The sequence below is a fragment of the Tetranychus urticae genome, chromosome 2, assembly GCF_039701765.1.
Source record: "Tetranychus urticae isolate SD_2017Ah chromosome 2, NJAU_TeUrti_SD_1.0, whole genome shotgun sequence".
Lineage (NCBI taxonomy): Eukaryota > Metazoa > Arthropoda > Arachnida > Trombidiformes > Tetranychidae > Tetranychus > Tetranychus urticae.
In genome coordinates this window covers 14,697,728-14,708,547 of record NC_142959.1, presented here as the reverse complement: position 1 = coordinate 14,708,547, position 10,820 = coordinate 14,697,728, and the positions used below count along the sequence as shown (strand labels likewise).

At 33.2% G+C, this 10,820-nt stretch overlaps 2 protein-coding genes across 2 annotated transcripts; one reads left to right on the top strand and one right to left on the bottom strand.

The window, feature by feature from the left end:
- Positions 1-1,998: 1,998 nt before the first annotated feature.
- barr (non-SMC condensin I complex subunit H) lies at positions 1,999-5,400 on the bottom strand. Its single transcript, XM_015929905.3, has 5 exons — positions 4,821-5,400; positions 4,401-4,672; positions 2,715-4,186; positions 2,472-2,630; positions 1,999-2,377 (listed from the first exon to the last, which is right to left on the bottom strand). Exons 1-5 carry the CDS (start codon positions 5,120-5,122, stop codon positions 2,306-2,308), a joined length of 2,277 nt encoding a protein of 758 aa, XP_015785391.2. The 5' UTR covers positions 5,123-5,400; the 3' UTR covers positions 1,999-2,305.
- A 166-nt stretch (positions 5,401-5,566) lies between these two features.
- LOC112539594 (ABC transporter G family member 20) lies at positions 5,567-10,482 on the top strand. The gene is made up of 6 exons (XM_025162293.2): positions 5,567-6,628; positions 7,006-7,463; positions 7,850-7,923; positions 8,304-8,419; positions 8,529-8,868; positions 9,341-10,482. Exons 1-6 carry the CDS (start codon positions 5,711-5,713, stop codon positions 9,637-9,639), a joined length of 2,205 nt encoding a protein of 734 aa, XP_025018061.2. The 5' UTR covers positions 5,567-5,710; the 3' UTR covers positions 9,640-10,482.
- Positions 10,483-10,820: the final 338 nt, after the last annotated feature.

Below are 10,820 nucleotides of genomic sequence, written 5' to 3'. Positions count from 1 at the left end.
TGATTATGAAGATGATAATGAGCAGTACAGCGTTACTTGCAATTGCGTGATTCAATCAATTTTAATTTAATTGGAAAAAAATAAAGTAAATATAAAATTGGAAATCGATGAGTAAATTGTTAGCTTATGTTTTCTTGATACAAGCTACATTTAACTTGTCCAAACCATGAAAACAGGTTTATCAGTACATTAAATTGAATGTTTATCAGTTGCAATTTATTCTTGTTGATATTGAATAGTTGAATGTTAAGAGTTTAATCACTGAACATGATTATTATTAAAAATAATTTGCCGATTATGATGGTCAATTGAGTCAATTTGCAAGTGTTTAATTTATTCAAGTCAGGACATTGGATGACGTAAACAAATGCTGATCAAATGATTAATGCTTAGTGTTCGTAAGCAAACAATCAAATTAATCATTAATATGACTGGAATCGTTAAACATCTCTCGTTTGAATAGATTTATGAATCTGCCAATTCAGGTAAAAATTGAATGATCGCATGAAAAAATGCTTACTTGACCAAGATTGAAGATGAGCCAATTTAACTCAATTGACTTAACAATTCTGAATAGCAAATAAAAATGATAAAAATCAAACTAATAATAATTGTGGACAATAAGGTGAAAAACTTGACAATTAACTACTTTTTGTTTAAGTTGGGAAATGAATGAACATTGGCCAATGTGGTTTTGTTTCAGTTGCCAACAAGATAATTCTAGTAACTTATTCAAACATCAAAAACAATTAAAGATTGTACTTCAAGTAAAGGAATCAAAATTTTGATTTGACTCGCTAGATCGCTGGATCTCAATCTCATTGAGAATGTATGAGCCATTTCCGCAAGAAAAATTTAAGTGAAGTGTGACAATACCATCCGATTGACGAACTTAAGGAATCGATCGCCCAAGAGTGGAATAACATCTATCAATGATACAGAATTTTATTTTGTCTGTGAGATAGATTAGATTTAATTGCTAAAACGGTGATAGCACACATTATTAGTTCAATTAATATCGAGATTGAAAAGCGTCCTTAACTCCATGAATCAGTCAATTCCGACCAAATAATATTTTTTTCAATCAAACTTGAAATTAAACAGATGACTTAGTTTTCTTGTTTTTCATGAATCATGACTAACTTTGATCATAATATCAAACAAGGACAATTTTTTCTGAATATTCAAATCTTTAAGATTAAATTAAATGCGGTCCTTAATGTCATGCAACCTTTATTGATGCTGTATGTCTGTTTTGACCAAAAGTCCAAATAGATATTCCTTATTATGGACGGCTTAGAGGTGACTAAAAAAGCAATTATCCCTATTTAAGCTTCAATTAATCAATTCTTTTCTAATAAACGACCGTTTTTGGTAAGTAATTGGTCAAAGTTTGTAGTTTATGCAGAAAATGATCTGATATTTGTGCTCGAATTTAGATCGAGTTTAGACCATTTAGATATAAGAACTGCAGATAATGACATCGGTCTCATTATATTTCCATTTCGAGCTGGTAAACATGACTGACAATTATAAATACTGATATTGACCAAAAATGTGAATTAAATGCAAAATTTAGTGAAATCCAGTTTGCCAAATTTGTGACTCAAGCATTTGGCTCACATAATTTTTAAAGCAACAATCATTGTGGTAGTTGTTGAGCTGCCGTGAGTTATCATCAGGAATAAGGTGAGTAGATGAAGATGTTAAAGAAATCTCACAATTGAACAGATTAAAATGGCTGGGAAAGGTAACAATCAGAGAAAGTTGTTTAATTTACTCATATTAACCATGAAATGAATTGACATGAAATGCAAAAAGTTCCAGAATATATTATTAGAAAATATAGTGAACTGAAATAACAAACCAACGGAACTCTATTCATTATAAAATAATGAGTAATTATAAGAATCTGTCAATTCAGGTACAATCTGAATATTTACAAGAATACTAGGTTTTTTCTGCTGCATTCTTGACCGTGATTGAATAAAAGAAACATTTGTTGAAAATAAGTCGAATTTTTTTTAATTGATTTAGTGATTCAACAATTCTGAGCCTTTGCTACAACTTTTAATCAAAATTTTGAGGGTCTATTAAATTTCGCTTATGTCAATAACTCCTTATATAATATAAATTCTAATCTTTATAATAATTAATAGGGTAGAGGGGACTGTTGATGATGAATGTGTATGTTGTACGTGAATAGTCATGATAGAAGATGAAAACAATATGATAACACTTTTTACAATATTTTGATGAGAAAGAAATAGTCCGATTTAACCGTATTTACAAGAAAAATATCTTTTTATGAACATTCCATTGACTCGGGAGTTATAATGAAATCCGATAAATCTGGTTTGCCTTGCAATTGTAGATTCTGAAAGTAAATTAAAATAATGGAAAATTAGTTTTAAATTGAAAAAGAATATTAAGTTTTTGTAAAAATGTAAATCCAAAGAAAAATAACAAACCTTCTCGTTAGTTAAATGTAGAAGTGCTACAAAAGCTATTGGCACACTCAGATTATTTGCCATAGAAGTTCCGACTCTATCAGGTAGCTTTTTGTACATATTAGAGAAGGTTAAGTCTTGCTCCAGACTATTAGAATGACACACTTCAGAACTTTCCACCTGGAAACAGAACAAAAAAGATAAAAGTTGTTAGTAAGCAATAATAAGCATACACGTTTTAACCAAAGAAATTCTTCGACTTACATTATCGGAAGAGCTTAAATTAGCCGTTGATTCTGTACTAGGCTCTTGGTCATTGTTTGTAGATGGTTCTTTGTTTTGCGAAGACTCGGGAGTTTTATTTACAATATCACTTGTTACAATAGTCCACATTTCTTGTTTTAATCTTTTCACGTCAATTTTTTTGGCATGTGTTGAAAATGGTAAAGCCGTTGATGATACAGCAAATGGTTCATCAACAAGGTTGTCTCCAGAAAATGGTGCATTAAAAGCTTGAGTTGAAAAACATTCTTGAGTTGGCGGGAACTCATCGTCATAGTGATTATCCATACCAGCATCCAAGCCAGGGGAAGATCTTCCGTCTGAACAATTATCGTTCATGATTGAAGGTTCATCATTTTTGTTAGGATCGATTCCTGTTCTTCTTAGAATGCTAAATGTTGTACCTTCTTTAAGGAAAGGTTTGATCAATCTTATTGGCTCGTAAGAAACGTCACTGGGTAAAAGTCTTTCAGTCCAATTGGACAGAGTTGAGAATTTTAATTGTGTATCTGTGCTCCCATCTTCCTCGGCAGGAAGAGTTTGCTTGAAATCAATTTCAGAAAATTGGTTCTTGGGTTTTCGTGCACTTTTTGGAGCTGCCAAAGCTTGCGTTTTCTTAGCCCCACGTTTAGCCAAGGGATTCAACTTCCAGTGTTCAGGACCAGCCCATACTCCTAGAAGTTCCTTATTGAAATAAGTATATTCAGATGGTTCATCAGATAAGGCTTTAACTAATTTATCAAAACCATCTGAGTCAACGGTACGCATTAAATATTGATTATTTAATGATTGACTATAATTATTTTCAATCACAGTCTTTTCCAAGCCATCCTCTTCACCATCGGATCTGACTGAATCGTGATCAAAGAAACCACCAGGATCATGGTGATCATCATTGTCCAAAGGTTCCAAAGAAGCTTCAAAGGGCTGTGAATGAGAAATTCCAGCGTCTAATGCGAAACTCAATTTATCTTGTGTTTGGGTTCCCGCTCTTAGAGTAGAAATTGAGTTGTCCAAGTCTTCACCGCGAGACAGAAACTCAAATTTAGATAATTGGGGTACAATCTGTGGTCTTTGGTTCAAAACTCCATCAATTAATGATCGATCCAATTTAACATCATGAGTTTGACTATCAGTAGAGGTTATTTCGGTTGGGTTTAACAGTAGTAAACCATCTTCATTCAAGCACAGATTTGACATAAGAAGACCATTTACATTACCAACATCAAAAGACGATGAAAGTAAGGAAAACAATGGATCAGGTGGAGTATTACATTCAACTTTTGCAGTATTCAAGCTTTCAATATTGGTTGCTATAGTTTTGACGGTTTTTCTACCAACTTTTCTCCTTTTAGGTCTAGTCTCACCATCATCGTTGACTTCATCTCCATCTAAATCACCTTCGTTATCTTCTCCTTCTTTCGATTTATCTTTATCCAAAGCAATAACCAAACCTAAAAAATAAAAAAATAAAAAAGAGAAAAAAAAGATGAAATGAGATAAAGCGGGAAATTGATAAGGAAACAGAACGTAATCTTAAGGTTGGAAATGATGCAATGCTTAGTTTCGATGAACAAATTGAATAGAACCAACGCATGAATGATAAAATAGATTCATAAGCTAAATTGCTACAAAAAACATAATTAGGCCAAAAGAAAACTGAATTACCTGATGCAACTTTTTGAGCTTCAGCTTGGACACAATCAACACGATGGCCATAAATTTTGGCTCCAGCATCCAAAGCACTGCTGACAAGTTTAAAGTTTATTTTTTCATTGGGTTTCTGTCTGATTAAGTGGCTCATACAATCGATTAACCGTAATCCGAAAGCATTTTTACTGTTGATTTTATTAGCCGCAGATAACTTAATACACTCAGTGTAAACAGCGGTAACTTCTTCTTCAGGTGCAGCTGAGCGTCTGCTTAATGGAGTTCCTGGCCTAAAAACAAAGAATAGATAAAGATAAATTAGTTTTATTGTTAATTATCAATCCTAAAAGTAAACACAAGTGTGAACACCAAAAGAGATATCAATGTAGAAAGTAGAACAAACGAAATAGTACACCATTAAGAGTAATAAAGCATTACCTTGGAGAGTTTCTACCAATAGGAGTACCAAAAGTATTTCTAGGGCCAGTAATGGCTTCTCTGATTCGAAGAGGATTCCTTTCAGCACTAACGGGGGTAGTTGAAACAGATTCAATATTATGTAATCCAAGAGATCTACGTTGTTGAGGTGTTAACTGGGCTCTTTCCACAGAGACAAAAGGGTCAGTACTTTTACCAGTCGATCTACCGATGTTTTTTCTCCTTTTTCCATGGTCAACCGTTTGAGGTTCATCTCCAGAATCACCTGTGTTGAGCTTACGCTTGATATGAACTGAGCACATAGTATTAATTAAAAGTAAGATGATAAATAAAGAAACCAGAAAGGGAAAAGTAGATGAGGAAGAACAAAGAGAAAAGGAGAGAACACAAGATACAAAAAGTAGGACCCTTTTTAGATGAAAAAATGAAGATTAGGGCTTGACTTTAGGATACAAAAGGGTTGAAAAAGGTGATTTTGAAAATTGTGAAATCGAATTAAAAAAATAATCACCAATTAAATGAAAAACAATTGTCAAAACATAAGATAAGATTAGACTCCCGCTAATTCATTCTTGCTCATATAAAAATATACGTTGGTAAATCTATTTGCTTTCTATGCTATGATTGGCTGATGACAATATCACTATAGTAACAAGTAAGCTATTTTCATGACTACCAGATGGAGCTATGCTAGTTTAAACCAAAAGCGCGGAAAAAAACTGAAAGTTTCTCCTTCACTTTTTGAAAGTTTGATGTTTATTTACAATACTCTTTAACAGTCTTGATCGTAGTTAAGTTGATCAATTTCGATCACTTTTTTTCCTTCTTCCTTCCTTTCTCCTCTTCATTTTTCCCTTTCAACTCTCTACCAAATTTATTGATTGGGAATCATGTCTCTTGAAAACGATAAAAACAGTGTCACCTTGTGCTCATACCAACGGGTAAATGAAAAAAATGTTATTGGAGGAGGAGGAGGTTTTGTTAGTGAAACACCGGCAGTGAAAGTTTGTAAAGTTCGTCTTTCATATGGTCGAGGTAAAAATGCTAAACAAATTTTATCCAACATTGATTTGACTGTGCCAGAAGCTTCTATTTATGGTCTTTTGGGACCAAGTGGATGTGGTAAAACCACATTGCTTCGATGTGTTGTTGGTCGACTTTCACCTTCCTCTGGTTCCATTAGGATATTTGGTTTTCGCCCTGGTCAACCAGGTAGTCAAATACCTGGACCAGCAGTTGGATATATGCCTCAAGAAATTGCTGTTTACGAGGATTTCACTATTGAGGAGACACTTATTTATTTTGGTCGACTTTTTCGTTTGAGCAGTCATGTTCTTCGTGAAAGAATAGAGTTTTTAATTAAATTCCTTGATTTGCCTAGTAAATCTCGTTTAGTTGCCAATCTTAGTGGAGGTCAGAAGAGACGTGTTTCTCTGGCCGCTGCTCTAGTTCACAGCCCACCTCTCTTGATCTTGGATGAACCTACAGTTGGTGTAGATCCACTTCTTCGCCAATCAATATGGCAACATCTAGTTACATTAACTCAAGTCGAGAGAATTACCATAATTATAACTACCCATTATATCGAGGAAGCTCGCCAAGCTCATGTTGTTGGATTAATGAGACATGGACATCTTTTGGCCGAAGACTCGCCAGAATCATTGTTAAGACAGTACCAAATGGAAACTCTAGAGGAAGTTTTCCTGAAACTATGCATGGCTGATGCTACTAATCGTGAAGTTACTACCTCAAACCTCTCAGTTCCACCAACCACGGAGTTAGTTCAATCAACCAAAAAGGATACAAAGGTTTGTGTTTTTTGGCTAATTTTGCTGCCAAAATAACCTAATTTAAATTTAATTTTGTTTTAACTCATAACTTAAATGAACGAAAACTGGTTTATCCAGTTTATCCATTATTGGAAAGTATTAACTTTCAATCAGTTAATACTAAGCTCCGATATCTCCTGTTGACTTTCATGTCGCCAGGGTGTACGGGAATGTAGTATTTTGTTATGTTTATTAATATAAATCAGTAAAAGTATCATTTTTGGCAAAATAAATGCAGGAATGAAAGGAGTAAATAAGGAAAAATAAGAAATAGGAAGTGATTGCATACATTTTTCTTATCTAATTGGCATGGCTAAATTACTAATCACAATTTTTTACACTTTTACTGTTTTTAGTTACCTTCGGTGTTTTCAATTTATTCAAATTATTCTGATTACAATTTGAACCCCAAACCTGAAATAAACAACTTACGCTCTTCCGGAGGCAAAAAATATGAATCGAAACGTTTAACTTTTGGTGAATATTGGGCAACAACAATGGCATTATTTTGGAAAAATATGACTCGACTTCGGCGTAATATTCCTGTCCTTTTGTTCCAATTTGCTCTTCCTGCGATTCAAGTAATTCTGTTCTGTATTTGTATTGGTGCTGATCCATTTAACATACCATTGGCTGTAGTTAATGAAGATACTGGACAAATATATTCACGTGATTTCCTCAAAGAACTTGACCCTTACATTGTTGATCAACACAACTTTACATCAGTAGATGAAGGTAAAGAAGCGGTTAGAAACGGGTCGATGTGGGGTGTACTACATATACCGGAAAGGTTTTCTCAAGCATTATTGGCTAGGTAAGAGTTGATCATCAATTTATGTGAGACAAGTAAACATAATTGATGACAAATATTAAACAAGGACAAAGAAGACAAGAGTAAATAAGAGAATAAGAAAATAAGAAAATAAGAAAATAAGAAAATAAGAAAAGAAAAGGAATAAAATGGGATAAAATGAAATAAAAAATGAATGAAAATTGAGTAAAAACAAATTGAAAGTTAAATGATCAACAGAATCAAGATTGACATTTTGATAGCTGTTGATTATATTGTTATTGGTATAGTATAATGTAATGTGATGTTGTTAGCCTTTAAACTTTTACTCTTGCTCTTGCTCTTACTCTTACTGTTCTTACTTTCACTTTCACTTTAACTTACTTTTTTTTATATTTTCCCCCATCTAGAATGCTTCGAGGTGAGGAAGTGGACAACAAAACAATTGAGGACAGTACAATCAAGGTTTACCCTGATTTAACAAGTAAGTGAAGTCTGACGATTATATGAGATGTAGAATGAGGGGAAAGAATGAATAATTTGGATAGAGAGACACGAAAAAGTGAGAGAGAAACAGGAAAATAGAATGAAAGGTCTATTAATTGAATGAAAAAGTTTGAAAAGATGAATGAGAGAGAAAAAAATTGAGCTACTTAAGACTTATTGAATTCGCTTTCAGTTTGATGAACTTGAACAGATGTTGATAATGAAGAACAAAGTAAAGTTTACTTGAAAGGTTGAACCTGGTCATGAAAAGAGCTCTTTTAGACGTCCAAGGTCCACACCTCATCTTCCTTATATTTCAATTAACGAAATTGACCAAAGCAATATGTAGGCTAATAATTTCCTAATTAATGTTTACAGATCAACAAATTTCATATACAATGGAACGAACATTCAAAGAGGCGTTTCAAGAATTCGCCAAAAAAGCTTTGACTGCCGCAGGAAGGAATCCTGCCTTAGCTGAATTTCCACTTGCCGTGAGTGTTTACTGCCTTTTTCGTCCATTCCCAAAACAACCTTTGTCATTGGAAAAACATTATCATTTAACTCTATTTTATTTAAATTTCGTCAATATTTGACATATAGCTTGGAGAACCTGTTTATGGTGAATTAAAACATCAAGGATATCTTGAATACATGGCACCAGGAGTTGTTGTTAGTATAAGTTACATTATGGCTACAGGTTTGACCGCGCTTGCATTCATTTTGGAACGTCGAGATGGACTTTTTGAAAGGTCATTAGTTGCTGGAGTGGATACTTTACAAATTTTAATAGCACATGCATTGACTCAAATTATTGTCATGGTTGTTCAAATAATGTTGGTCCTAGTGTTTACATTCTTGGTATTTGATATACCATCGAGAGGACCGTTTGGATGGGTTATAGTATTGTTATTACTACAAGGATGTACTGGTATGGCCTTCGGTAAGTTAATCACTTCAATAATAATCATACACATGAATCATGGGTATTGAAGATATCAAGATTTTACCAACATCATTAATAGAGGAATATTGCAAGAAGCAGAATCATTGATATAAAGGAAATTTAGCATTTAAAATCGACGAAATTACAGACATTTGCTATCAAACAATTATGCGTCGAATGTAAAAAGTAAAGAAACACCTTAAATTAGTATAATTCGTTAATAGTTGGGTTTGTGTGATGTCATCGAAGGTTATGTTTACTCAATCTTATTTGATTGGTAATGATTTTCAATAAATTTTTACCTGATTTATTCGATTGGATTAAAAGGAGAAAGGGAGAGATTCAATGTTTAATGATAATAATAATGTTGCCTTTCAAATTGAATTTTTTTTCCTGGTTAATTAAGGTTTGGATTTTCCTTTTTTAATATAACTCTTTTTTTCTTTCTTCTCTTACCTTCTTACCACAGGTCTCGTTGTATCTGCAACATGTCACCAAGAAAATACTGCAGTTATGATGATTTTAGGAACATTTTATCCCAATTTAATTTTATCTGGAATCATTTGGCCTTTAGAGGCTATGCCATATTGGATAAGATGGTTCAGTTACATTCAACCTCAAACATTACCAACAGAAACACTTCGTCACATTTTATCTCGAGGCTGGGGAATAACTGAACCTGGAGTTTACATCGGTTTCCTTGTTACCTGCTCATGGATGGCCTTTTTCTTAGTAGCTGCTGCAGTTATCTTCAAGTACAACAAATAAGTTACTAATCAATTTCATCGCCGATCAATCAATTCATCAATTATACATCAATTGAAACCCGAAACTCACAAGGCAATTTTTTCTATTCACTTTTTTATTTCTTAATTTTTCATGAAAGAAACCAGAAAACACAAAAGGCTCCATAAAAAACGAATCACTGAGAAGATGATACGACTTTACAATTGTAAATATACTGCGTTTACTTACTGTTTTGACAAACGACATTCATTTTTTTCTTCCTACTCTCTTCACTTCATTATCATCTGCCATTGATTTGTTTTTTATATTTTTTTATTTGTGAGAACGGACTTGAGTCCGAATCAAGACTTGTCCAATGAAAATTGGAATTAAAACTTTTAAACATGTGATCCAAACATCTTCCTCTTTTTTGAATCTTAACCAAATTGCAACGATAGGCTTAATTTCTTTATATTATCGGGGTTGAACTTTATTGGAAAATAATGTATTGATGTTGATTGAATCGATTGAACTGCTTATATGGCTACATTCAACTGAAAAACGGCGTCACATTTCATCTCGAGATTGAGGAATAACTGAATACGGAGTTTACTCTGGTTTCCTTGTTACCTGTTCTGAAGGATGATTTTTTTGTTTAGTAGCTGTTGCAGTTATCTTCAAACTCAATAGTGTGAATATTTATTCATCCATTTTTCATCCATTCATTCATTCCATTGTAATTCATATCTCATTTGAGACTCGCAATTGTAAATCCAATCATTATCGATGTCACCTTTTATGTCAAGGCTGACTATCTTTACTTCCTTCGACAAATTGTAAATTTTTGTGAAAATAAAAAAGTTAAAGCAGCGCTTTTCAATTCAAGATATTTACCGAACTCTTTACTCTTCCCACAAACCAAGACCAACCCGTTCGATTGATGTTTGGCTCTCTAACGCAACTGGCATATTTAAACACAAATGAATAGCATTAGCAAGCATAAAGCAATAAAGCTATGACGATATTAACTACCTAATGTAAAAATATGGAGGTGAAATGTTATTGCTTGTATACAGTCGAAATTGAGTCAACAAAAGCGGAATCTTTTTTCATAACTCACAATTATTGTGATCAGTTATCATCGCTCTGATTATCAATTCTAGTTCACAGCTTAATAGTCTACAAATTAAACGGTTTCCAGTTCTATCCATATTCCAGTATTC

Excerpts from the sequence above, each read along its gene's own strand:
- barr (XM_015929905.3), bottom strand. The coding sequence starts at position 5,122 with ATGTGCTCAGTTCATATCAAGCGTAAGCTCAACACAGGTGATTCTGGA. Across the intron at positions 4,673-4,820 it reads ATTGGTAGAAACTCTCCAAG|GCCAGGAACTCCATTAAGCA; the intron begins GTAATGCTTTAT and ends CTTTGTTTTTAG. Across the intron at positions 4,187-4,400 it reads AGCTCAAAAAGTTGCATCAG|GTTTGGTTATTGCTTTGGAT; the intron begins GTAATTCAGTTT and ends TTTATTTTTTAG.
- LOC112539594 (XM_025162293.2), top strand. The coding sequence starts at position 5,711 with ATGTCTCTTGAAAACGATAAAAACAGTGTCACCTTGTGCTCATACCAA. Across the intron at positions 7,464-7,849 it reads TCTCAAGCATTATTGGCTAG|AATGCTTCGAGGTGAGGAAG; the intron begins GTAAGAGTTGAT and ends TCCCCCATCTAG. Across the intron at positions 8,869-9,340 it reads ATGTACTGGTATGGCCTTCG|GTCTCGTTGTATCTGCAACA; the intron begins GTAAGTTAATCA and ends TTCTTACCACAG.